Consider the following 26,200-nt stretch of genomic DNA (forward strand, 5'->3'; position numbering starts at 1 on the left):
CTGCGTGGGTTTCCTCCGGGCACTCCGGTTTCCTCCCACATCCCAAAAACATGCGACGTTAATTGGACACTCTAAATTGCCCCTAGGTGTGATTGTGAGTGCGGCTGTTTGTCTCCATGTGCCCTGCGGTTGGCTGGCAACCAGGTCAGGGTGTACCCCGCCTCCTGCCCTGTTGACAGGTGGGATAGGCTCCAGTACTCCCCGCGACCCTCGTGAGGATAAGCAGCAAAAGAAAATGGATGGATGGATAAATATGCATTGTTCTCAAATGAGTCAACTTGGTATTATAAACAATACAACATATTATTATAAACAATTGGTGAAGAATAATTCCTACCTGAAATGAAATGATTGGTGTGCGTAGTTGCTTGGGCATCATTCATCACATTTAATTGCCGAAATCTATCGATCTTTTTTGGTCTTTTCAGGTGGTATTCAATCCAAATACCAATATCTAAATAAATGACCCGTGGTTTTACACAAACCGCATTCATTAACTATGATTGGAAAAAAAAAAAAAAAAAGAGAGGACAGGAAGTCGGCTCCTCCGTACAGAGAAGCGTATTGCAGCCACACGTACACACACACACACCTCTAAACGTCTCTGCTACAGACATTTTTTTTTTTTTTTAAATACGCATTGTTCTCAAATGAGTCAACTTGGCATTATAAAGACTTCGTAATTTGAGATTCAGAATAATTCTTACCTGAAATGAAGTGATCGCCACACCGGTATGTATATTTGGTTGGCCATCACGTTTAATTGCCAAAATCCATCAATCTTTTCTGTTTTTTTTCAAATGGTATGCAATAGAATGATCTCTTTGAAGATCTGTCTCGTCTGTTGTGACAACCAACAGCACAAGAGGTCTCGGGTATTGTAAATATTCTCCTGCGGTTCAATATCTCCCACAATGTCGAGTAGCTCTGTCTGACTGGGAATATGGTGTATATATATGAAAATGGTGACGTCACATGCACGAGCTCTATAGTCGCACCAAACCGGAGTGTGCAGAGAAAACCCACGCAGACACGGGGAGAATATGCAAACTCCACACAGGCGGGGCTGGGATTGGAACCCCAGTCCTAAGAACTGTGAGGCCAACGATCTACAGCTGCGCAACAGTGCCGCTCTCGTTTAGATCAAAGTTGAAAAGTATATTAAGAAATGAAATACAATTGAAAAGTGGATTATGTAAATCCATCCACTTTCAAGACTGCTTATCCTGGTTAGGGCTGCTGGGCACTCGAGCCCATCCCGGCTGACTTCAGGCAAAAGGTGGCCTACACCCAAAAAACTGGTCACCAGACAGTCACAGGACACATACACACCATCACTGAGTGGGAACTGAACCCACAGTGTCTGCACCAAAGTCAGGTGAGTGTACCGCTACTCCATCAGTGACTTCAAGTTGAGTAAACACATTGTAAAAATATTTAATACTATGTGAAGAAAAAGGAAGTAATTAGAGTGGGTCTGCAATGGTCAAGATTGCCATGCGTTGGCATTCATTGTCATTATAACTGTGGTGCAAAGTTTCACAGGTGGTGCAAAAGATTTTGTTGGCAGCCACTTACTCGATTTTACACTCAAAACTCACCCTTCAGGTCACATTCAGACCACTTGGATGCCTTGCTGGCCATCATGTGTGTGCTCCTGAACATAGAGGTTAAGTTTTATCGCAGTGTGTCCGTTGTAATTGACAGTGTAGATAAAAGTGGAAGGTAAAAATAACATACAGTACACTAAAGTTCACTCGGAGGTTGTTAAGTCAGCAAAGTCAGTGACAATTCCAGGAAGCAAGATCAACTTTTGTCCTTTGTAATAAACACAATGTGTCAATGCCACAATTTCATGTTTTTTTTTTTTTTTTTTTAATAAAACCATTTTTTTAACTCCACATTTAATGCACATGGAACAACAACAACAAAAACTAATATACGCAACAAACAACCTGAATACAGTTGAGAATACAGAAAAAAGTGCAAATGTCACAGTAGCTAAGACTTCACTTGATTTGTGATGTGTCACATTGATTTCAACGTAAAATCAGTATTTGACTAAAATGGCATACGTTAAAGTACGTGTGCCCTTTATACAAGTCTGAACATTACTTTTCAACATATTCCCCCTTTTATTTTGGTGGTTGAAATGGACCCCCTTTAAAGTAAAAAAAACAAAAAAAAAAGACACTTAAAAATGTACAAAATAAAAATGTTTTTGTCCTTTTCTGCTTTTTCCATGTTTTTTAAAAAACATACATGTAGCAGACGAAACCGACCAATGAAAATTTTGCGTTTGTCAGATAAACAAATATCAAGAGGCTTAAATCCAAGCAGATGACTGAAATGAGCTCCTCCTGTAATGTAATGTAATGTGTCATGTGAAACACTTTGTTTTGTTATTCGAACAATATGTACTCTCAAAATCTTTGCTCCACTTTGGGGGATGATCATCATTCTTTTGAAACAATTTTGTGCTATCATAACAATAAGTGATAAAAGATGAGGGGGCGAATTCTAAAACAATTCACATTATTTTCGTTCCTTTTAATGGAAAAGTCAACTTTTGTGCCAACTCCCGCCCGCCCCCATTCCCTGAAATAGAGGCCCCCGCACCTGAAATAGACACATCCAGTGATGCCATTAACCCAGACCATCCCTTCACAGTAACATCTGTGACCAATGTTCCTAACTGCAGAGAAGATGTGGCATCCATAAAGCTCAAGTTGGCTTGACTTTGAAGTCTTGCTTTACGCATAAACAGTTGCAAAATAATCTGAAAAGAATTATGGTGATTCTGGGGGGGAAAAAGATGTTTGTTGTTGCTGGCCATGCTTCATGACTCGTCAGCAAACCTTTTGCCATCCTCACATCTACCAAGACGTAAAGTCAAATCATAAACTGTTTTGCAATTCAGCGTTGTCTGCGTATTCAATGTACCTGGTTCAAATTTGGTATCCTTCAGACGAATTCTCTTGGACAAGATTGTCTGGAAAATAATTCATTTGGTCACTTGCACCAAATTTAGCTGCACTCTTTTGACAGGTGTGGTTTCTTGAGACTTTTAGTGTGGATCTATTTTTCATAGACATGCTTAACAAATGTTGGGGACAAAATATTGAAAATATGATCGATGGTCCCCCCCCCCCAAAAAAAAATATAGCTGCAATTTATGCGGGCCCCGATAATAGTATTCACGAAACAATTCCAAAGGGTCCCTTTGTACTGCATGCTCTCCGATATGAATCTAAAGGTCTCCACTCAATAAATGCCAAGCACTCTCTGCAGTGTAGTAGTCTCCAGCTACTATGTGAGGGAATGGAGTATTTCTGTTCAACAGGTAAGCATGTACAGTATTCTGGAATTGTTATTTAAAAAAATGATACAAAACAAAAATGTCTTTGTGAGGCATTAAAATAAAAGAGATATACTCTTTGTTGGCGGGTAACAATAATCATGCAGGGAAAGTTGACAGACAACTGAACAAAACAGCATTGCCCACACAAGGATGTCATACAAAAACATAGAACATCTAAAGTGCTACTTGTCGAAAATACACTATAAAAAAAGAAAAATTAAAAATCAAAGCTTAGCAAAGGTCCAAAGCAAAAACATTTTTTGTTCACCAAACAGTGAAAAGCAGATATAAGTGCAGTGACCTTATCTTTCTTCGTAAATAAAGCTTCATTATTTTCCAGCTTACAGTAAAAAAAAAAAATGCTGTTTTAAAATAAACAAAACAAAACAAAAAATCTACATCTAGAGCCAGTCTAGGTGTTTTCGAATAGAAGTGATCTAGGCTCCGGGCCGGCGTGGAGGCTTTTTTTACCTGAGTGACGATCGTCTACAGCAGAGCGGGGGAGGCATCAAGAACTCGGACAAAGCGGCTCCAGAGGTTCCTGACTAATGGTGGACGGCGAGGCGGGCAGGTGACAAACATTGGCGGGTGATTCTTTGCTCCTCATTGCGTGCTTGCGCATCCATTCCAACATGAAAAACCTCAGCATCAGCAGGAAGCCTGCAGACAACACGCCAAGTTTGCGCCATTACAGGACATAAAGTAGCATTTCTTAGGAAAAATGAAGGATGTGACGGTAAAACTGGACAAAATCTCTTGGACTATAGTGTATCACTAAAACCCCCCCTTAGATGCAATACCTTGGAAGGAATTGAGGATGCAGGAGAGGAAGACGACAAAGTCCGAAAAAGGTCCAAAATCGAGGAAAGCCAGACCCCAGGTGGTGCCGAAGAGACAGCTGAGCCCCCAGATGCTGAGGAAGGCCACGTGGTTCTTCCGCCAATCGTCCCTGGTGCGAATCTCCCGGTAGACTAGAAAAAGCATCAGCAAGCCCCCTGATACCAGGAAGGCCAGGACCACGGTGTTGGTGAGGTAGTGAGCCAACAAGGCCTTGGAGTTAGACTTCATCCAGCACCTGAAAACACAAAGAGAGGAACTCATAACTGAAGCCCCCCCCCAAAAATGTACATTCTACTCTTATCTCCCCATCCATTTTTTTAAATACCATTTATCTTGCTCCGACTCAATGCCGGCTTGGAGTGGTCTTTGTAGAAGACAAAAATGGCTGCCATGAACATTCTGTTCTGAAGGGAGTCTCACATAACGTCCCAAAAAAGGTCTCTGGATTTGTTGCCAGTGCTCAATGTATATTTTGACAGTAAACTTCAACTGAGAGTGGCAGTAAACAGCTTGAAGCCTCTTTTTTGAAGACTTGTTCAATATTTGCCAGATTGTGGTAGCAGTTCAGTTTGCTGCAACCATGTAGCACGCACATCTCAAGTTTGCACACACAAGTCATTGCAAAAATATGCCAAATGATGGCTCGCATCTCAAACACTAGTAAGTCATGTCACTCGCATCTCAAGGCAACATTGTATACATGTGTACTGTATTTCATACTTTTAAGGCATTTATGAAATGTCTTACATCTTGAAGGGGTTGTCCTTGTCCTTGGTTGACACCACCTCCCTCAGGCCATAGATGTCACCAACACCAGCCAGGATAATGATGGGAACGGCAGGAAGGACTGAAATGTGATTGTGGAGGGTTTCAAAAAAATAAATCACTCAACCCAGATTTCCCAACAATCATTTGAGTTGAGCTCACATGGATACACTCACCGAAGCCAAGCAGGTTCCACACCCAGATGTTCGGGGAGGGTCTGAAGACCATGTAGACCAGCCAGAAGGAGTGGAGCACTTCGATGCCCATCCAGAAGAAGGCGCTGAGCAGGGCGTAATGAAGGCCCGCCCCCATCAGGATGCACAAGTCCTGCGCTCCTGTATTGGCCAGGACTCCGGTGAAGAAGAAGAGCAGGTTAAGAAAGGTGACAGACACAGCCAGGCCCAGGTGGATCAGCGCCGATGGATCCTTAGCTCGCCTTTTGTGTGGAAAAGGAGGAGAGATCTGCTTTTGTCATTCTTACACACACACACACACACACCACTTTCAGCAACCTGTAGAGTAAAATGACCTTCTCCTGCAAAGGAAGACGACGAGGGCGACTCCGCTGATAAAAGACACCGCGCAGCCCAGAGACGTAATGGCAGTTAGAGCCAGCAGGTGGCGCACCGGGCGAGGCTCCATTTGCTGTATTAGAATGCAGAAGGGTCTCATAGAACTGCATCATTTACACGTAAGCCCATGTACATGGTGAAATGGATGTGGATGTCTCACCACCAGCACTGTGAAGTAAGTCAAGTGGTTGCAGAGGCATTCAGTGTGCCTGCTTCCTCTCTGCTGCGTCCTGCAGCCCTCAACCGACCACTTCACCTTCATCGGCTCTTTACACACACACACACACACACACACACACACCACACACACACACACACACACACACGGATTAGTACAAGTGCATCATTCGAGGGAACGCAATGAGTGACATACAGAGGAGAGGAGGTGTGGACCTTTATTTTCCTACTAAATAGTAATACTGATTGATTACAAATACAATACTACAGTTTTTGCACATCTTATATATTTTATTACCTTATTATATCAAACTACTCAATGCCTATATACATAAGTTGTTCTTTAACCCCCCCCAAAAAAACATGTATCCACAAGTTCTTGTCTCATATTTTAAACTGGAAAACAACAGAAAAAGTAGACAGCTACAAAATGTATGAGTTAGTTTTGTTTTAACTGGAAAAAAGAAAAAAATGTATGCTTTTATAAGGTTTGTTTCTTTGTATTTTTGGGCTTAAGTTATTTTTCCCCCAAAACCTTAATCCTTTTGTGATTTTTTTTAAAAAAAAGCATTACTACTATAAATCTATCTAAATAATGTAACAAATATAAAATGTTAATTGTTTAGTTATTGTAGCAGGTTGAAAGCAATCAATGTTTAAGACAACAACTGTATGTTAATTTGGTCAATTTGGTACATGTATCTATTGCAAAACATAATGGTAATGATAACATCATGGTAAATGTAATTTCTGAAGTGATTTGAGGAGAGGCATTTCTCAAATGAACCAGCATTAAATGGAGGCCGCTATTAGAGGAAATACGGCACGAGGTGAGCCGGTTTCACCAACCTTTTCCGATGTCCCATGAGACACATGTCCTTGAATGTGTTTTCTGGAATGGAGGTGGGAAAAAAAGCTTTTAGCATTTTTAATAATGACAAATTGTGCCAAAACATATATGTGCGTTCATCTGAGATGACACGCTCTGGCGACCCTGAAAGGGACAAGCCGAAAGAAACAACAACTTGAGTATGGAAGCTCGACATAACATATCAGCAGCAATTGTTTTTGGGAGGAGAAAAGAAATACTACAGTGGAACTTCGGAATTCGAACGTCTCAGTGGTTGTACAAATCAATTCTCGGCCCCTAAAAAAATCTGTGTAAAAAAAAATGCATTGGTTTTCGACCCAATTCTGGGTGTCCGAACACTGAGCAAAACTTAACCTATGTTGACTGCGTAGCCGACTTGAGCCGAGCAATGGACAACGCACACAGGGCGGTGGCGAAATGAGTCGCTACCCACTGAGTAAAGCAGTCGGTCATGCTCCGTCGTCACAGTGTGAACATGCACAGAGTTTTTGTTGTTTTTCCAGTATTTTCATTGCCATGGGCCCAAAGAAACACAGCGGTGCTACCAGCAGCGAAGGAAAAGGAAAACCGAGCAGACCACAGTGGATCTAAGTAAACTAACGAGAATTACACAGTCAAATGACAGAGGGGTGACTTCGACACTTCCTGCTTCCCCCTGGAGTACGTCTGATGCCATCACACTGCCACCAAAAAGGAAACAATACACACTTAAGGTAATTAAAGTTTATAAATTTTTGTTGTTTAAATGCTGGGTGTGCATGTTTTTACATCAATAGGGATTAAAAAAAATTTTATTTTTATTTACTGTTTGGAGGTTTTCCTATTGGAAAATGTTTCGGAAGTCGAACAACTCAGACTCTGAACACTTCACAAGAACAAATTATGTTCAAACTCAGAGGTTCCACTGTATGTACCACATGAAAAGAAGATTAGCGTTGACAGATCTTTTTATTGTGTAGCAAACTTACAGGGATGATGTCATGATGGAAGCCAATCTTGATTGGCTCAGGCAGGTCCTTGATGACCTCATTCTCAATGGAAATTTCGACCACATCGTCGAGAACCCTTTCCTCCCTGAGACCCTCCTGAAAGACACATATTCCACATCATCCCTGATGTCATGTACTGCACTGACACGTTCATTGTGGATCACCTTCACCTGGAACATGGAGTTATTTTTGAAGAAAGTGTAGACCACTTTGTTGTTGTTCTTTACAGCTTGCTTCAAAGCTCGAGGAAGGTATATGGTGGTAGCAGACTGTGGGGGGACGCCATCCACATTCTGGAAAACATTATGTTAATAAGATTTAAGATTATGTTTGACAATAAGAAAAAAATAAATGAGAAAAAAAGATTTTTCATTTTAAGTAAAAAAAAAATATGACAGATTAAAAATAAAAAAGTTACAGTTAAAGTTAAAAATGGAAAAACCTAAAAAATACACATGGATTTTTTTTATTATGATAACTATTCTGTAAATAAATCAATTGTGAAAAAATATTAAATTAAAATGAACATACAGTTTTGTTTTAACATCACAAGAAAAAAAGCAATACATTAATAATGCTTATAATATATTGCAATTCTATTATTTGATTTTACACAGGCAGGTGGTGGCGGCAGTGGAAGACTGGTTAGCACATCTGCTTCACAGTTTCGAGGCTCATAGGACCCGGGTTGAAATCCGGCCTCACTTATGTGAGGCATGCATTTTCTCCCTGTGCCTGCGTAAGATTTCTATAGGTACTCTGGTTTCCTCCCACATTCCAAGAAGAAGCATTGGTAGGTTAATTCAAGATTGTAAATGCCCGTCGGTACGACGTCAGCTGAGATAGTCTCCAGCACTCCTGCGATCTTTGTGAGGCTAAGTGGTTTGGAAAATAGAAGTATGGAAAGAATGTGAGTGTGAATAGCTGTTTGTCTATGTGTGCCCTACAATTGGCTAGTGACTATCTTAGGGTGTCCCTTCTCTCGCCTAGGGTCAACTGGGATAGGCTCCAGTAGGTCAAAGGACTTGAGTGAGGAGAAGCGGTATCGAAAAAAGGATGGATGGATGATTTTCCATTTGCCACTTATGCTGACGAAGGTTCGTGTCAACTTTCCCCCTTACCTGTAGAGCTGTCATGAGGCTTATTTGTAGTCTATTTTCAGTTTATACATCAGGTGGCACAATACAACAAATGGAGAGGTGATGCAACATCTAAAGGTGGCACTAAAGTGCGGAGATGATCAAACTGCAGATGAGTGATCATGTTCTTTGGCTTTTTGCATTTTCACACTGATGCAACAAGTACTTCGTTTATTTGACTCACAGGCGAGATGATATCAACACCAGTGAAGTCGTCCTTGAGCTCCACCTCCAAGCTGAGGGCGCAAAGATGGGCCACAGAAGCGTGGTCACTCCTAGACACAAAAACATACACGGACACAACACTGTCATTTTAGCTGCAAACTATGATTTTCCTAATATTTTATCACTACTGGCAAGGGTTTTTTTTGTCACACAAACTTTAAATCCACAGCTATTAAAACAAATTATACAGGGAAGCGTTTTCTCATGAAACAACTGCCATGTGAGTGAAAATGCAAACACACAAAGGAATTGGAGGGAGGAAATTACATGCTAACTTGGGCGTCTTCATAACTCCGCTCAGGACAGAAGGTGGCTACAAAGACACAAAAATACGACTTAAAAAAAGAAACTGTAAAGGTTGAGGTAATTACTGACAAGAAATCGGTCATGTCTCACTGCATTTGACACTACTCCCGTCGAACGTGTAGGCCGTCAGGGTTTTACGGGTGATGATGTCATCCTCGATCATCCCATCTGAAATGCCGTAAGGGTCCTCGGGTGCGTTGGAGCCGTATGACAGGTACGTGCAACAGGAGTCGGGCATACCACTTGGCCAGCATAGGGTGAAGTTCCTCACTCCCACCTGGACAACAACTCAAGTGAGTACGCATCTATTTTTTAGGCTTTCTGTTCTTGCTAATGTGTTTTACATCTTTCAGTGAGGGCTCTGTACTTCTGTTCAGCAGGTCTTTGGATATTGTGACTAACGTCACAAAGTTAATCATTAAAAAAACATTAAATAAGTCACCGCTTTACGTGTACAAATTTCTCTTCCATGGAACGACATAAAACAGAAAAAAACAGGCAAGCCTTGTTTTTTTAAGCAGAGTTTTAGAATATGTGCACATAACTGCATAATGACTTTCACTATATTGAAGAATGGAAGCATCAGCAAGCTTCTTTTTCATAAAAAAAAAAAACCACTGCATTGACTTCAAGTAGATATTTTTGACCCTGTAATGTAGAAGACACAAACACTGTATGTATAATAAATATTTTGTGATGAAAGGTCACATTTGGAACAGACAGAGGCCTAGGCAGAGTTGACAATCTATATAATTTCACTTCCAGAACAGATTTGTCTGAATTTTCACATGTTCCAAATTCATCAAGAACATTACATTGCAACAACAGCAAGGCCAAAAACCAACATTAATTGTCTGTGACCTTTGAACCATCAGGCGGCACTGCATCAAAAACCGCCATCAATGTGTAAAGAATATCACCAAATGGGCTTAGGAATCCTTCAGAAAAACAAAGTCAGTAAATACAGTTTGGCGCTACATCTGTAAATTCAACTTAAAACTCTACTAAGCTAATTTGCAAAACACTCAGTAACACAGTCGGCCTCTCTGGGCCCCGAGATCATCTAAGATGGACTGATGAAAAGTGGAAGTGTCCTGTGCTCTGTTGAGTCCACATTTCACATTGGTTTTTGAAAGTGGGGACATCGTGTCCTTCAGGCCCAAGAGGAAAAGCACTATCTGGACTGTTATGGACGCAAAGTTCAAAAGCCAGCGTCTGTGATGATATGGGGCTGTGTTAGTGCCAATGTCATGGGGAACCTATGAAAGGTTCATACAGGTTTTGGAGAAACATGTGCTTCCATTCAGGAAACGTTTTTTTCATGCATGTGCCTGCTTTTTTTCACCAAGACAACGTCAAACCAAATTCTGCATGTTACAACAGCGTGGGTTCGTAGTCAAAAAGCGCGGGTACTAGACTGGCTGGCCTGCAGTTCAGACCTGTCTCCCATTGAAAATGTGTGGTGCATTGCAAATTCTGCATTGTACATGCAAACGCCACACAGGCGGTGCCAGGATTTGAACCCTGGTCCCCAGAACTGTGAGGCTAACTCTCTAAGCAGTCGTTCCACCGTGCTGCCGATATCCAGGGTGTCCCGTAAATCTCCATACATAGAGGAGGAGATACAGGGTTCATACTCAGTCCGACCCAAAAAATTTAAGGGCTTTTTAGGGGCGTTCTTAGGGGTTGACACGAAAAATTTAGGGCCGACACGAAAAATTTAGGGCCATCGTGGGAAATCAAGAGTAAGGAAAAAAGACACACCCAATGGTGCCATCAACCGTTCTTGGTTCATCAAATGTTCCAGTACCTCAGTACCTGTGACAGTGATCACCCTTTCGCCCCTTGTGGTAGTTCTCATTGATATGACCATTGTCAATGTCTTCACATAACAGTCTACAGAAAAACTGATTCTAACTACAATTGCAACTATATACACAAATGTCTTCTACTGATGTCTGTCTCAGCACCCCTACTCTGGCTCCTTGAGCCTACCCAGTGCCTCCTCTATTTGTTGCTGCAGATGTGCCAAAGTGGCTCTCTTGTCCTTTGCTCTGCCTCTGAGTGCATTGGCCTTGGTGATAAACCTCAGATTCCTCTTTTCTTCTGCCTCCTCACACAGCCTGTCAGCCTTCTCAATAAGCGTAGATATGTCAGTCTCTATTCTGGCTTTTTTGGCTTTGAGGCAGTAGAGATGAAAAGTGGGCAGCGATGCCAAATGTAGCCAGGTACGAAGTCTTCCTTTCCCCACAGTGGTAGTTTTTAGCAATGTCACTGTCTGGGAACATGACTGCAAACACTTTCGAATTATTTTCACAAGATTTGTAATTGTAATAGTTGCATATCACTTTTAAAGTCCACACGATCTCTGCCTTTAACGAGTCCGTCTTCATGTATTGAACTACGTTCATAAAGCCTGACTTCCGGCTGGTTGAAGTCGATGACTGGACAACTGTAGGTGCGCATGCACTGCCAGTACCACTGCCTGAAGTTGATGCTTCACTATCTTGATATTTTAGAAAGATTCATACCAACGGAAGATGAGAAAGTCTTCGCCAAATCAGCGTGTCTCCTGTTTTTCCGGTGCGACTCCAGCGCTTTGACGCCCATCTTTTCAAGCTGGTAACTCTGCTTGCACAAATGGCAGTAAAACATGTGCCGATCTTTTGGATCTCGACGAACCCAGCTCCCGAACTCCTTATTTTCAACCAAAGCATATTGAAAAATGCACTTCCCCATGACACAAGTTGGATCGATGAAAGAACTACGCTACGTCGTAACGAAGACGAAGTGAAATGCCTACTCACGGAAACAAACAATGGAATATCGACAAGATGGGGACTAGTTGTCAACACAGTGACCTCCGTTGACAATTTCCGGCTGATTTGGACGCCAGACGGATCGTTATTTTTTTTAAAAATAAAAGTTTAATTTATTTTTTAGGCAGAATTTTGGCGGTAGAGGTCCTCCCTTTGATTTTTTTTTTTTAATTTAAGGCCTTTTTAGGGGCTTGACCGGTTTTCGCGGATTTTTAAGGACTTTCAGGAGCCCCTAAATGCACCTTTGAAAATTTAGGGGATTTTAGGGACTTTTAGGGCCGCGTGCGAACCCTGACATAATACGTTCCATACATTCAGTGAGCCAGACTAAATAATGAGGCAGTCTGTGCTTTGCAAACCCCTCATCAAGATGATCCACTTTGCATCAACAACTGTGATTGTGAACATCAGGTAATGTCCAGCGCCTTCGGTCACCTGTAATTTCAGCTGGTCCTGCAGCGGCTCCCAGTGCAAGCAGAAGCGAGTCTCCCCCTCAGATCCAAGCGCCTGGTGATCAAGCTGGTACACGCCGGTACGCCGGCATTGCGCTGTGATCTGCCCACGGACGGCCAAGGAGCTCTCGTCGGCCGCTATTGCAATCTGACCGCACCCCGGCAAGATGTCGAAGCTCAGGCTCAGTGGATGTTTGCCGTGCCGCCAGTTGCCGCAAAAGTGCAGGTCTCGGTCACATGATACTAAATGGAGAAATTGCATTGAATCTGGAAAGTTCACAGACAACCCCCCATTCCAAACCCCTCCCAAAAAAATGGTTCACAGCGGTGCCACAAGTACTCAAGTGCTATACTTACGGTAAGTAAAAAAGGTAGCTGTACTGATTCAACTTCAATACTCGGGTTAAAAAAAAGTACGGCCTCTGAACAGAACTTACAAAAGTCTAAATTAATTTTTACAATTACACGTTTTAATAATTTGACACAATGAAAAAAAATCAAACTTCCTATTTTATGAAATTACATACTCTAGCAGTTGTAGTGACAAGAAGATGGAAAAAAAACAATCCCATTTCATGTCATATTTTTTTTTTTTTTTTTTTTTTAACCAAGAACTAGCTGGCATTGGATCAGGCTTTTAGAAAAATAAGGCTTTTCTGAACTGAGTAACATGAAACGTTACATTGCCTAATGATAGCAAATTGGGGTTGGGGATCGTTTGAATTTGAGATTATCCGGTACCGCTTTCGGTTCCTAATTTGTGTTTCCCTCTGTTTTGGGTTCCATATGACTCTCAATTCTGATTCTTTTAAGAGGCGGGTCCAAAAAAAAAAAAAAAAAAAAAAAGTTTGCATGGTTTGAATAAATTGTGTCCAAATTATGAACATCAATTTTCTTAGTAGCCTGCAGCCTAAATTAAAATGAACATTTGACTCATGGTTCTTCATAACCAGAATCAATATGAACCTTAAACTAAAATCCAATGTGTGCATAATTAAGCCAATTGACTTAAAATACTTTAATTAGCATTTCAGGCAAAAGTTAAATATAGAAAATTTATGAATTTATAAAATTTATGTGCAACTATTTTATAAGAAATGGTTAATATTGGCAAGTTTTAACTCAACTTACTGTTTTAAGCTATTATTATTCTAGGAACTCAGTATTTTGGAACAAAAGTAATTTAACACGGCACTTATGAAAATGAAAACTAGACACCAAGAAAAAAGTATTAAATGGAACAAAATGCTATGAAACGATTCCTTTCCTTACCACCTTACTAACTTACCTTCTGTCCCAATTCATTGCCATGTAAAATTGGTAGTTTGACCTCTGCTGAGGTTTTAGATAAATGTTAAGCTTGTAATGAACCTTTCTACTTTCTTTCCAGTCTGGTAAAATAATAATATATATATTTTTTGTTTATCATCAAAAGCAAGAGTGCAACCCACCGTTTAACTTGTGAGCTTTACCTTTATTTACAGCATTTATATGTGATGCTGCCAACTGCCATTGTTCATTAAGTATTGAAACCTCTTTTTGAAAAGTAACGGAAGATATAGATACCTGTTTTTTTTAAAATGCAGGTAGGTATTCAAAAGAAAGTATGCAGAAAAATAAATACTGAAGTACATTACAAATACTTGGAAAATCTACTTTCTAACTACAGTGATTAAATAATTTGTACTCCATTATTTCTATCACTGAATTGAGTTTGGGCAGCACAGTGGCGCAGCTGGAAAGCGCTGGCCTCACAGTTCTGATGTCCCGGGTTCAACCCCGGACTCGCCTGTGTGGAGTTTGCATGTTCTCCCCCTGCCTGCGTGTGTTTTCTCCGAGCACTCCGGTTTCCTCCCACATCACAAAAACAAGCAACATTAATTGGACACTCTAAATTGCCCCTAGGTCTGATTGTGAGTGCAGCTGTTTGTCTCGATGTGCCCTGCGATTGACTGGCAACCAGTTCAGGCTGTACCTCCTGCCCCTTTACAGCTGGGATAGGCTCCAGCACTCCCCGCAACCCTTGTGAGGATACGCGGCTAAGAAAATGGATGGATGGATGGATGGATGGATGAAGTGAGTTTGTCTTACCTTTAGTGAGGATGAAGATGAAGATTGACAATCCTCCCAGACCCTTGGTAAATGTGCCTTCCATCTGTGTCAACTGCAATGCACAAAGGTAAAAACATCTAGTTTAGCTTGTAATACACCTTGCAACCGACAAATTATCTGAAGTCCTTCTACGGTCTGTATAAAATTGCGTGTCCTTATCTAGAGGGTGCACAGGTTTGGCAGAATAACGTTTTTTTTAACGATACAATGCTTATCCCACGGCCTGCGTTTTTATCTTGACGTCGCTATCAAGGAATACAAGAGCTCACACTCAAAACACACACACAGCGCTCTTATCACTTTAAACACTCTTCCACTTGAACACACACATACTCCAACGATTTCCTTTTTATTTTTAACTGTGGCAGATTCATGGTTGTCAACAAAAAGAGTGAAGAGACTGACGAGGTACATTTCAGGAAGAACTAGAAAGGAGCAAATGGAGAGACCTCCTCAAAGAGAAATGTATCATGTAACTGTCAAAAGGCTTAAAAAATGTGAATAGTAGCAGTCCTTGTTTGGTGTTGATCCAGTTCCACTTTGGCTCTTTAGTTGGCCGTAATGGCTTTCCTTGGCCCATGAAAAAATTGTATTGAATTACAGTGCAAAACATTTCTACTTTCTATCACGTGTTTCCTCATGAGGTGATCTCGAGGCGATCCCGATCTTTTGATCACCCTGGACTGGTTGAGACCCAACTGCAGGGCACGTTTTAGACAACCGTACGAATTGACATTCACGTTTTTGGAATGAAGGAAGATGATGGAATACCTAGAATAACATCAATACGAGCAGGGGACTTATATGGAGACTTTTTCGCTATCTGTTAAACTGTCCACACTCACTCAAGAAAAAAGTATTAAGAAGATGAACAGTTTTTGAAGGCGAGGTAGTGCAGTATTAGTACCTTTCACTGCGCAACCCTATCAGGTACCCTTGAATTTAGATGACAACACCTTGAATTAATTTGCCTCAGACATTGCAGGACCTGCAGTGTGACGTCTCAATGTCTCAAATGAAAACTGATATATTGTGCAGTCCGACTCAAAAGTCACAAAACACTACAACACATCAGACAGTACTTACAAGAAGATTTTTCACTTCCCACTCAAAAAAAAAAAAAAAAATCATGTGATCTTAACCAATCAACCACATGTACATGCACATAAAACACTTCCGCCAGGTTACTCATTCGCAAACTGCCTCGTGGTCCAGACAGTCACCTTTTAAGACCCACTAAAGGTCTGTGGTTCAGCTGGTATGCTGTTGAAAATATATGTGGTGTTTTTGAACCATTACTGTTTTCCTTGACATCGCAAGAGCAGAAGTGGTGGAACCGCAGTCAGTTTCATTGTTTATTGGAGATGTATCCTGAAACAAAAACCTGATATGTGGATAAGTCCAGTCCAATGCCAGAGGGTGATAAACAGATACCAGACAATGCATATTAATTATCTACACGGATTGTATTTACATTGCCACACGAATTCTGTCTAAAGTGCGCCCAAAGCACACCTTAATAATTCAACAAAACAATTTTTCTGATTTTGAAACCCTCTGGTTATTTTACTTCATGTAAGTTGATGGATAGAATTAAAGATAGCAGTCCTCTTTTAGCCAGCCATGTTTGAGCCAGAGGAGTGTACCATTGCTTAAGCATGGCATCGGAGGTATCAAAACAAGTTAAAGTTATTAGTTTGTACTTATTTGTTCATATTTTTTGGTGTAAATACTTTTGATAAATATACTGAGGTTCACTATAGGAGTGAGCTGAAGATGTTGCGGTTCTCTCGAGGAGTGAGCAAGTGGAATTGGATTAGAAATGAGCTCGTTAGAGGGACAGCCAGAGTTAGATGTTTTGGAGACGAGGTTTGAAAGAGCAGACTTCAATGGTTTGGACACGTCCAGAGGAGAAAGAGTGAGTATATTGGTAGAAGGCTGCTAAGGATGGAGCTGCCAGGCAAAACAGCAAGAGGAAGACCAAAGAAAAGGTTGATGGATGTTGTGAGGGAAGACATGAGGGCAGTTGGGGTTAGAGAGGAAGATGCAGGAGATAGGCTTCCATGGAAAACATGCTGTGGCAACCCCTAATGGGACAAGCTGAAAGGAAAAGACTTTGATAAATATTGATCATAATGATGTTGCTGCATGGATGGAGTTTACCTTCCAATAGCTAACATTATATTGTTTTTATCCATTTTGTCTGAATGACTAAAGAGAGAACGAGCTTCAGTAAATCCATCCATCCATCCCTTATCCAAGCCACTTATCCTAACAAGGGTCATGGGAAAGCTGGAGCCTATCCCAGCCAGCTTTGGGCAGAAGGCAGACTACACCCAGAACCGGTTGCCACTCATTCGCAGGGCAGATATCGACACGATCACTGAGCGGAAATCGATCCCACGCTGCCCCCACCAAAGGCAGGCATGTGTACCACTACACCATCAGTGACTTTTTTCAGTAAATACAAGGAGCCAAAAACTAAAAACTCAAATTAGCCACCTGCGGTTGGCTGGTGTCGTGTAGTGTGTACCCAAAGTAACCTGGGATTGGCTCTAAGTCACCTGCGGTTGTTTGTGTTTATCTACACAGCTATTGGCTGTTAACCAGTCCATTGTGTTGAGGCCTGTTACACACTTTCTGGAACCCTGTTTCAAATTTTAGCAGCAGAAAACTGAAACACGGCCAGCACAGTCCTGACTCAGTGAATCAGCACTAGACCACATCTGGAGTTTCTGAGATCCTCAGAAGGTTCATATGGCTCCTAACCTCTGTCATAGATGTCCTTTTGTGGTCCACTCTGAAGAGACGTGAACACAAGCAGAGATGTTTTAAAGTCTATTCTCTGAGAGACTGTTGGTCAGTTCAGCAAACAGATCACTGGGCTAATATGGTCATATTTCCTGGTTCTAGTCTGGACTCGAATAGCAGCAATCTGCATGTTCTGCAGCTGTTTTATAGCTAGATCATTTGGCGAGCCAAGTGAACAAGCTGTTACAACACATAGGTCAGTCTCTCTAAGTCATACGCTTTTGATTTTCTCTTTGTAATTGTGGGCCAAAATGATTCCCGCTTTGACTAAATTCAGATGGCAAAAACTGCTTTTCCTCCACACAAGGATCTGTTTGATGCAGTGACAGAGTTTATCTAAAAGCCCATGTTAATTTCCAATCAGTTAAAGGTAGATCAAACGTTTAATCCTTGTAGTTGTGCTTGTGGAAGATTAAACATGGATAAATGGTATAGAAGATGGATTGATGGATTGCAAGAGGGCTCTTGGTTCTGCCTGGTGGTCAAACCCTATTTCGGTGCCAATTTAAAGTGATGAGGAAGCACTCAAATGAAATACAGACAAGTAAGCCAATCTTTCCTTCCTGTGTAACTACCCACTAGAAAAAAAAAAGCAAGAGGCCCAACTACTTTGCTTGTCATCTCTTTCAGCCTCCATTTGGGGACTCTCACCAGCCTTTTCCACCACTCTAACCATTAGCCTCAATTAGAATGAGGCTAGTCGAGCAGAGATAGTGCATTGATGAAGACGGCAAACTGAGGAAAGTAGCACATTCGTGTCACTCCGCCGAAAACACAGCCAGTGATGTCCTGACGAAACAAAGCTTTACTGTGTACTACTATCTACACCCTCCCACATTGAAAAGATGCAGATGACACAGGAAGAAGCGTGTGTGTGTGTGTGTGTGTGTGTGTGTGTTAGAGTTGACACCAATTTTATCGGCGCGATCGGAATCAGACCATAATTGCCATTTTATGCTGATCTGTTTTAATGTCATAATTCGCCAACCATTGATCGTCACAATCCTGTACAGTAAATCTGAATCCAAAAGCTAGTTTATTTTTATATAGTGGGATTTATGTTTTTTTTTCTTTTGACGTTGTACTGTAAATATCTGGTGGCCAATAAAGTTCTTTAGGAAAAAAAACCCTGTCCTGTGAAACGGGACAGACAACACATAATGCCTAGATCAGACTACAAGACAAATTTTCCTCTTTCAAGGTTGCACTTTGTCAGACTAGTGCCATAAAATCTTGTATTCCGATACCACCGCATCCCATTTTTTTACAATCACTGGTATTTATCTTGTCAAGACAAGTGTGACAGGATACACCCGCTACCAAGGGGATGACGTCCGTAAATATCGTCAAGACATCGACAAAGACATCCCCACCGACACGGTGTTCGACGAACAAGCCTACCTAGACGGGCTACGTAGGCTCAATCGGACAGCGGTTGAAGACGCAGTGGCCAGCTACAAACCGGTAGTCATCCTGGGTGGCTACCTTACCCCTGAGGTGGACAAAACCGAAATCCATCTTCCGCGGGCCACAAGATCCAAACTATCGCAACTCCGCTCCGGACGAAGCCGCATGCTCAATGACTATATGGCTCATGTCGATAATACTATTGTGGTTAGTTATTGAAAGTAACTGATTGGTGATCGCCTCAAACATCCTGACTGTGTAAAGCCTAGTGTGTGTTTGTGTCCATACAAATCAAACTCATGTTTTTCCATCAAGAATGTCATTATATGCTCTTTGCTGCCCTTCTCTCACAACAACTTGCTGAGGCAGCATGATGTGTAAGATCACTACAGACCACGCATGCACGCCCAGCCAAAGAATTCCCTTCTCTGCTTTCACATCCCAGCTCGTGTTCAGCGAAATACAAACAATGCATTACATTCATTCAGAAACGTGACCACCGTAGCATTCAAGTGTGAAAAATATGTGCGCGTCTGACGTCTCCAAACGTCATAAGGATTTTTCCAGTAAAAATTGCCCCATTGCGGCGCTCCGTCGTATTCAGCTGTGAGTCATGCCATGGCACACCGAGTCGAGCTTCATCATCTTCGTGACAAGGCACAAAGCAACATAGCATGTGTTTCACGGGAAACAACAGAGGAAGAAAAGAAAGGAGGCACAATATAGGGCGACAAACCACTTGAATTTGTAACCCGATGGCAAAAAAGTATCTAACACTTAAGAATAGAGCATAGATTCCTAGCTTTAATTTGACATATCTGATCTCATTATAGATCTGCCATACCACGGGGGGTTAAATCATTTGTGCTAAAGAACCATATTTGATTTTTAAAACAGACAGGTAATTCGTAAATAGATAATTACAAGGAAAAAAAAAATCCTTCATTTAAAAATGTTACTATTTGTAATTCTTTTGTCAATTAACTAATTTTAAGAAATAAAGTAAGATTTTTGTCTATGTGATATTTTATACATTTTTTATGCTACTGATATAAAATGTAAAATATGGCTATCATGCTGCCCTAAATATAATAAAACGTCGAAAAAAAATCAGGTATCCGTGCCTGCAGGTATTCACGTATTCTTATGCTGCCCAATAAACTAGTTCATTTCACACTGTTTGCAATCACGAAACCTCATGTGTCAGGACACCCATAAAATGAGGAAGAGTATGGGATACTATACATGTGACTCCTTCCAAAGGCGGCATTTACTAAAAACGCACTGAGGCGATAAACAGGACACAATTTCTGTTGTCATAGGCTGACAATTTCCTCGTCACATTACTTGGCCTCCGTTTCCTGGCTGGCACAGTACGCGTACGTGAAGTTGAGCTGAGAATAGAATGCTGGCTGCGAGACGTTCCCATCATCAACTCGTCCGTGTCGGCCCATGCTTTCAGCGTGAGTGAACACGTGCACATTAAAATGAAAGGGTGCACAATAGCTTGTCTTTGTTGTCTCACCACCGCTGAGCTGTGCTGACAGCTCGCGTGAATGAGGTTCAAAGGTCACTGGCCGCTTCGGATTGTTAGAGAGCAGAGTGAAAGGACACCCACCCACACACACACACTGAGCTCCTCCTTCATTGTTCAACAGTAGGCTAGCTATGTATCTTAGGACTAGGCAAAAAAAAACAATGATGTGCTTGCATTATACAGTACTGCCTAGATTTACAAGCCTAATTCATTCTGCGACTATGCCCAAAACACTCAAATGTCAAATCATCAATTATGAAATTAAAGGAAATGCCATTAATCCATTCCAGAGCTATAACAGAACCCAAAAAAATATTTTAAACATGTTTTTCAGTTGAAAAACAAAAACTGAACAATATTGTACTTTCTAAAAACATGCAGTGCGACCAGTTTAGGGAGTTCTGTACCTCTTGCCCAGTAACCTGGGATAAGCTCCAGCACCACCGCGACACTAGTGAGGATAAGCGGTGAAGAAAATGGATGGATGGATGGATGGATGGATGTACATCATGATTTAATGGTTCAACAACCATTGACAATTTGCCGCTGCTGCTCATCTTGGAAAACAGGAGCAGTATAATACAGAAATACATAATACACTTTCATAACTTAGTTACTCAGGAAGCTGCAACAGTATGGGTTGTTTTTTTCAGAGGATAAAAAAATATGTACATGAAACCTGTGAGTATTGTCATATTGTCTGTGTACGTGTGCTGCTGCATGGTTTGTGTTTGTTGTCTGTTAATTAATCAAATTTCAACTGCTGCAACATTGATGCTAGCCCGTAGCTGTTAACAGTCTACGGCATTTTGTATTGTATAAGTTTCTGCAGATGCTGTACAACTTGTTGTGTCTGATGGAAGCGTGAATTCTGTTCTTTAATAGAAAATCATGACGAAGAATGTTCAGCCATCAGTATATGACTTGAAGTTGAAGTGAACTTGGGTTCTGCAGCAGGATTCTTAACATATCACCAAGTCAACATCTGAATGGCTTCAAAAAAATCAACTGAATGTTTTGGAGTCACCTAGTCAAAGTCCAGACTTGAATCCGATTGAAATACAGTGGCTTGACCTTAAAAGGCCATTCATACACCCTCCATTTTTGCTGAATTCAAACCATTTGCCGAGGGAGAGTGGGCCAAAATATCTTGACAGAGATGTGCAAGACTCTTTCTCAGTCAAAGAAAATGTTTGCTTACAGTTGTTCCTGCTGAGGATGTCCCTACTAGTTATTGGGTTTCGGGGGCCACTACTTTTTCACTGCAAAAAAAATACATCTTCTCTCAAGTGTAATGTGTGTCGTGTTATTCGGGTATTTTGCCTTTTGCAACCATGCTCATTGTGCTATGATGCATCCACGAACAGAACCCATTGCCAGTCGAATGGGCACTTCCTCATTCATGACAACCTGACTGATTACTATTAATATAGCATCCAATTGGCCATCAAATATTGGCTACAACAAACAAAAAAGCATCTTCCCTGAAGTGTAATGTGTTCTGTGTTATAGTATTTGGGCCATGTGTCTTGCCGTCTGCCATCACAAGTTGGGTTGCGAGGCAGCAACTGGGCGATTTATTGAGATATGCAGCCCCACGACCCATTGTCAACCCAAATGCGGTTTAGGGAACCTGCCGGAGGTCCAGTAAAACAGTGTTACGACCGTCAGCCTCACAAGTGCCCAACCACACGCCGCGGGAGCGCGGGGGGAGCAGGAGGGGAAAATAATTCATCCACGGGGACCGATGCAGGTCGCATCCTGTGGCTGCATATGGCGCACCCTTAGGTGGCTGCAGAAGCACTTTGTCCCGGTGAATTTCAATGGAGGGAAAATGACCCCGGTGGCGTGGCTTATGGTCATCATGCCTGGCTCAGAGGCTGCTTCCTTGCATCTTGTGAAAACGTCTGCTATCTTTGTCGCTGGAAATTCCGCTTATGAGCAGTCAGCCAGAAAAGGAAGTAGCCTCTGTGTGTTTGATTGACAGGTGAAAGGTCCAGGGAGGCAGAATTTTCAGAGGGTTACAACATGCCTCAGTAGCTGAAAGCTCCGAAAATGTCTCAGTATATGGAGTATTTGTATGTGGTTTTGACTCTGAAAGCAATCCTAATCAAAATTTACAGAATCCTCTCAGTTTGCAAAAGAATTGATGAATATTTTTAAGTGAAACCGCATTATAATCCATCGATCCAAAACATAAGATCATATTTATTGTCTTCTCAGATACATAATTCCTTCAGGAAGGATCCAGCGAAATATCACGTCAATACACCGTCTATACTGTATCTGCTCACCCATTGATCTTACAAACGTCCCTTGCAAACACAATCCCTCCTTGCTCCATTGTTACAGTCTGTGAGATTCGTTTCATGCTTTATTCCAAGAAATGCCTGTGCACTTGCCTGTTCACATAGGGGCGAGTAGCAAGAGCAAAGTTGGTCTGGAACATTTTTTTTTAAGTCACTTGCACTGTGAGAAATGTGCACCGTGCAGCAATGTTGTGCGACTGTAAGATAACATGCAGGCTTTGTTTTGCTCGCACACAATCTGAAAGGCAAAATGGCGCACTGTGGGCTTTACTGTGTAGATTTGCGGCCTGGAAACGGCAGCTCAACTCATATCCTGAGCTCAGCTCCTGTGGGGACTTGCAATACTTGAAAGTATTTTTGTTGTGAGGAAACGCAGGAATGAGCAGAAAAAGAGGCTCAAGGTGAAGTCCCTGCATAAAAAAAGAAAAGATGGCTGGAATGCTCCTAAGGCTACACGTGCGTACGTTGAATTCATGCTATCACCATGGAGATGCCCCATGTGTTTAGCTGAGGAAATTGGAGAAGCAGGTGGAACGCTACGGATGGGTTCGTAGAGCCTGAGAATAAATCAATAGCACAACATATGAATGGACAAAGGCCAGCATATTATGAAGCCTTTATTAACACACATGCACGCATGCTCTCGTATGACCTTGGGGGGTTAGGCAGTTTAAAATGCCACCAGGGACTTTCTATTCCTCATTATACAAAATTAAAGCAATCCCAATGGTTGCGATTCACACGTCCGTTGCATCATTTGCATTTCACAGCCTGTTAAAGAACAAAAGGCCACCTCTAGATTTTTCTAAATGTATTATTAAGGTGTATTTGCAGGAGCTTTTGACTATTTGACACTTTTATCATCATTCTAAAGCACCACTTTTTGCATTTTGTGCAAAATGTGCAAAAATGAAATTTTACGTTTTACACCGGAGGTGCCCAATGAGTCGATCGCGATCTACCAGTCCATCTCCAAGGCAATTATGGTTGATTGCGACTATGTGCACCCCCCCAAAAAAAGCCATTCATTCATCTCGTCGCTTGATTCAGGTGTGGAAAATACGTCAATGGCGCGGGTAGATTGATTGACATGCGGTTTGACCAATCGTGGCCTCTTCTGACATCTCACTGCACATTTGCACATAAAGGCGTGTTCTAGCAAGCTGGCTTCCTATTTACCGTCTGTCTCTTGCTTTCTCTACGGCAGTCACCGGGATGCCCCCCAAACTCCCCCGTTGATAGATCATGAGAGGTTGGGTATTTGAAAAGCAGATCTTGGGGCAAAACAGTGTGGGCACACCCGTTTTACACACATTCATTCGCAGTTGCTATCTGCCGATGTGGCACGGGGGTGTCAAACCTGTGCCCCATTTGGTCCCTCCAAAGATGTGACATAACTTCCCGTGTCTATTCCTCTTCCCTTATTCTTTTTAGCACCATTTGTTGGGGTTATTCTCAGTGTTGCAAAAAGGAGCAGGTGAAAATTTGAGTTTAGAGCTTTCAATAGGCGGACATTTTACACCCTCAAAGCATGAGCGACGAGTGAAAACCTCTGATTGTGCCTCACCAGTGTAAGGAAACCACACCATGAGTTCAGATACATGTAAGTCAAACGCCTTCCGTTTCATGTTTGCCCACATGAATTGAAGAAAAAGACATGGCATTTGTCACAAGACTGTGATGGTAACTCTGGGTTTACCCCAAAAAATTTGGGTGAGAAGTTTGACCTTATATATAAAGCATCATAAACTATAAATACAGTAAACTCTCTGTAAACTGGCCTGTTCACAATTGGCACTCACTCAGCAAGAACAAGACCAAAACCCTTGCACCATTTGCACTGATGTCATGTTTTTGCAATCTCTGTAATGAATAAGTTATAACGGTAGTTGGCATGTGAACAGTCTGATGGAAGATTCCAATTGATGAGGCGCTTTGGAGAAAACAGTGAGATAAACTTCTCAAATGATGCAGAGAAATGTATCAGCTCATTTGAGGTTCAAAATCAATCTCTGTGCAATTAATCTTCAAGTGAATGTGCTGTAATAGAATTTGAAATAATAAAGTGGTTTTAGAACATATTTTTGGGTATAATAGAGGCTTAAACTATTGATGGAGGTTATACTGGCTGTCTACTATTCAATTTTGGCCCCCCCGCCCTTCGTTTGGTAAACTCAACATTATCTTTTTTCCACGATTTAAAAACTACAACAACTCAATCCCCAGAGGTTCTGAAAACTAAAAGAAAAAAAAACCTCACAGTTCACCACGGGAAAATATTAGAATATCTATTGAAATTTTCCGTAATGTCTCAGAAAATGCAAGTGACGTTAATAATGAAAAAAAAAAAAAAATCACACGGCCGAGCTCGTTTCCATTATGATAGTTAGCGAGAAGTGTCTTCCACAAAATATTTTCAAAGGTCTTCTTACCTGCGGCACTTTAACAGGCAGTCAACCCCCAGTAGACTCCAATGACGTCTGACGCGTAAAATTCCCGAAAAGGGGGCTAAAAGCTCCGGAATGTTGACAAATGGGCTCCGCCGGGAGGGGCAACAGTAACCCGAAAATGAGAGACGTCCACCCGGCTTGGATTGTGGCGCTCTTACCCCTCCAGTGAGGATTCAGTCCAGTCAATAAAGCGGAGCTGGGAGAAATTCGGAAAGAGGAGACTCCACGCGTGTCCACCTGTTGCGCTGTTTCGCTTGTAGTCAAAATATATCTATATCTATATATAGATATATCGTTTACAGTTATAGTTAATGGTGTGTGTTTTTTTTTTTTTTGCAAAGTGTAACGAAAAGCACGAATGAGCAGGTTGGAGCGACCGCTCGCCAGCTTGTCAGGCTGTTGTCAACTCAGCAGGCGCAAGGTGCAAAGGTGGAGGCGATTTTGTCAAGTGTTTTTTTTTCCCACACAAAAAGGATTCCGGGTAAAAGTTTCACAATAAATATAAAATATACACCGTAGACAAGACTGTGATGGTTTCTCACGAACACGTTGAACATCTGTCATTAAAAGAATTAGGTTTTACTTTCTTGGAGCACAAAAAGGGCAGATGGCATTGACTTGAATTATCACTGAAGTGTAATGGTTAGATTATTTTGAAGGGAACGCCCACCAGCGATTTTGTTGTACTTCTGTACGCGGCTGTGATTTACTGTCAATGTATAAACGGGTGAAAGGAGTGGCAACAGCAAATCAAAACACAAGTTTTGTGATCAGCACCTACATCCTCGAATGGCTTTAAAAACTTTGGCTTTGATGACTATCTAATGTTTTTGTTTTATTTTCTTTTGTTTGAGACAGAGGGATGTCATTGTAAAAACATGTATTTTGATGATGTCATAGAATCGTGTAGTCAAATCAAACATTGTCGCTCTTATTTATTTGACTTTTTATTTTTTTGCCTTGTTAATGATGATATATATGGTTTGTAAAAAAATGCACCGGAAGACCGAGATTGGATGTCGCCTCTTTGCCATCCTTAAATACCCCAATAAATTAAT

At 41.5% G+C, this 26,200-nt stretch overlaps 1 protein-coding gene and 1 long non-coding RNA gene across 3 annotated transcripts; one reads left to right on the forward strand and one right to left on the reverse strand.

The window, feature by feature from the left end:
- The first annotated feature begins 1,027 nt into the window (after positions 1 to 1,027).
- LOC133498358 (uncharacterized) lies at positions 1,028 to 8,834 on the forward strand. 2 transcript variants are annotated; one of them, XR_009794274.1, is made up of 5 exons: positions 1,028 to 1,378; positions 7,090 to 7,299; positions 8,193 to 8,485; positions 8,566 to 8,672; positions 8,738 to 8,834. It is a non-coding gene; the product is annotated as an uncharacterized LOC133498358 (long non-coding RNA). The 2 variants fall into 2 exon arrangements; XR_009794273.1 differs by having other exon boundaries at positions 8,193 to 8,672.
- Positions 3,740 to 25,572, reverse strand: adgrg1 (adhesion G protein-coupled receptor G1). The gene is made up of 15 exons (XM_061815079.1): positions 25,125 to 25,572; positions 14,608 to 14,680; positions 12,500 to 12,759; positions 9,336 to 9,522; positions 9,207 to 9,252; positions 8,899 to 8,989; positions 7,746 to 7,868; positions 7,555 to 7,671; positions 6,565 to 6,607; positions 5,699 to 5,805; positions 5,496 to 5,611; positions 5,143 to 5,402; positions 4,949 to 5,048; positions 4,162 to 4,436; positions 3,740 to 4,021 (listed from the first exon to the last, which is right to left on the reverse strand). Exons 2-15 carry the CDS (start codon positions 14,669 to 14,671, stop codon positions 3,870 to 3,872), a joined length of 1,941 nt encoding a protein of 646 aa, XP_061671063.1. The 5' UTR covers positions 14,672 to 14,680; positions 25,125 to 25,572; the 3' UTR covers positions 3,740 to 3,869.
- Between the last annotated feature and the right edge of the window lie 628 nt (positions 25,573 to 26,200).

This window comes from Syngnathoides biaculeatus, chromosome 3 (assembly GCF_019802595.1).
Source record: "Syngnathoides biaculeatus isolate LvHL_M chromosome 3, ASM1980259v1, whole genome shotgun sequence".
Classification (NCBI taxonomy): domain Eukaryota; kingdom Metazoa; phylum Chordata; class Actinopteri; order Syngnathiformes; family Syngnathidae; genus Syngnathoides; species Syngnathoides biaculeatus.

Coding starts and splice junctions, on each gene's coding strand:
- adgrg1 (XM_061815079.1), bottom strand. CDS start 14,671: ATGGAAGGCACATTTACCAAGGGTCTGGGAGGATTGTCAATCTTCATC. Junction 5,806..6,564: donor CTCATGGGACATCGGAAAAG/GTTGGTGAAACC, acceptor GTGTGTGTAAAG/AGCCGATGAAGGTGAAGTGG. Junction 5,612..5,698: donor CTTACTTCACAGTGCTGGTG/GTGAGACATCCA, acceptor ATTCTAATACAG/CAAATGGAGCCTCGCCCGGT.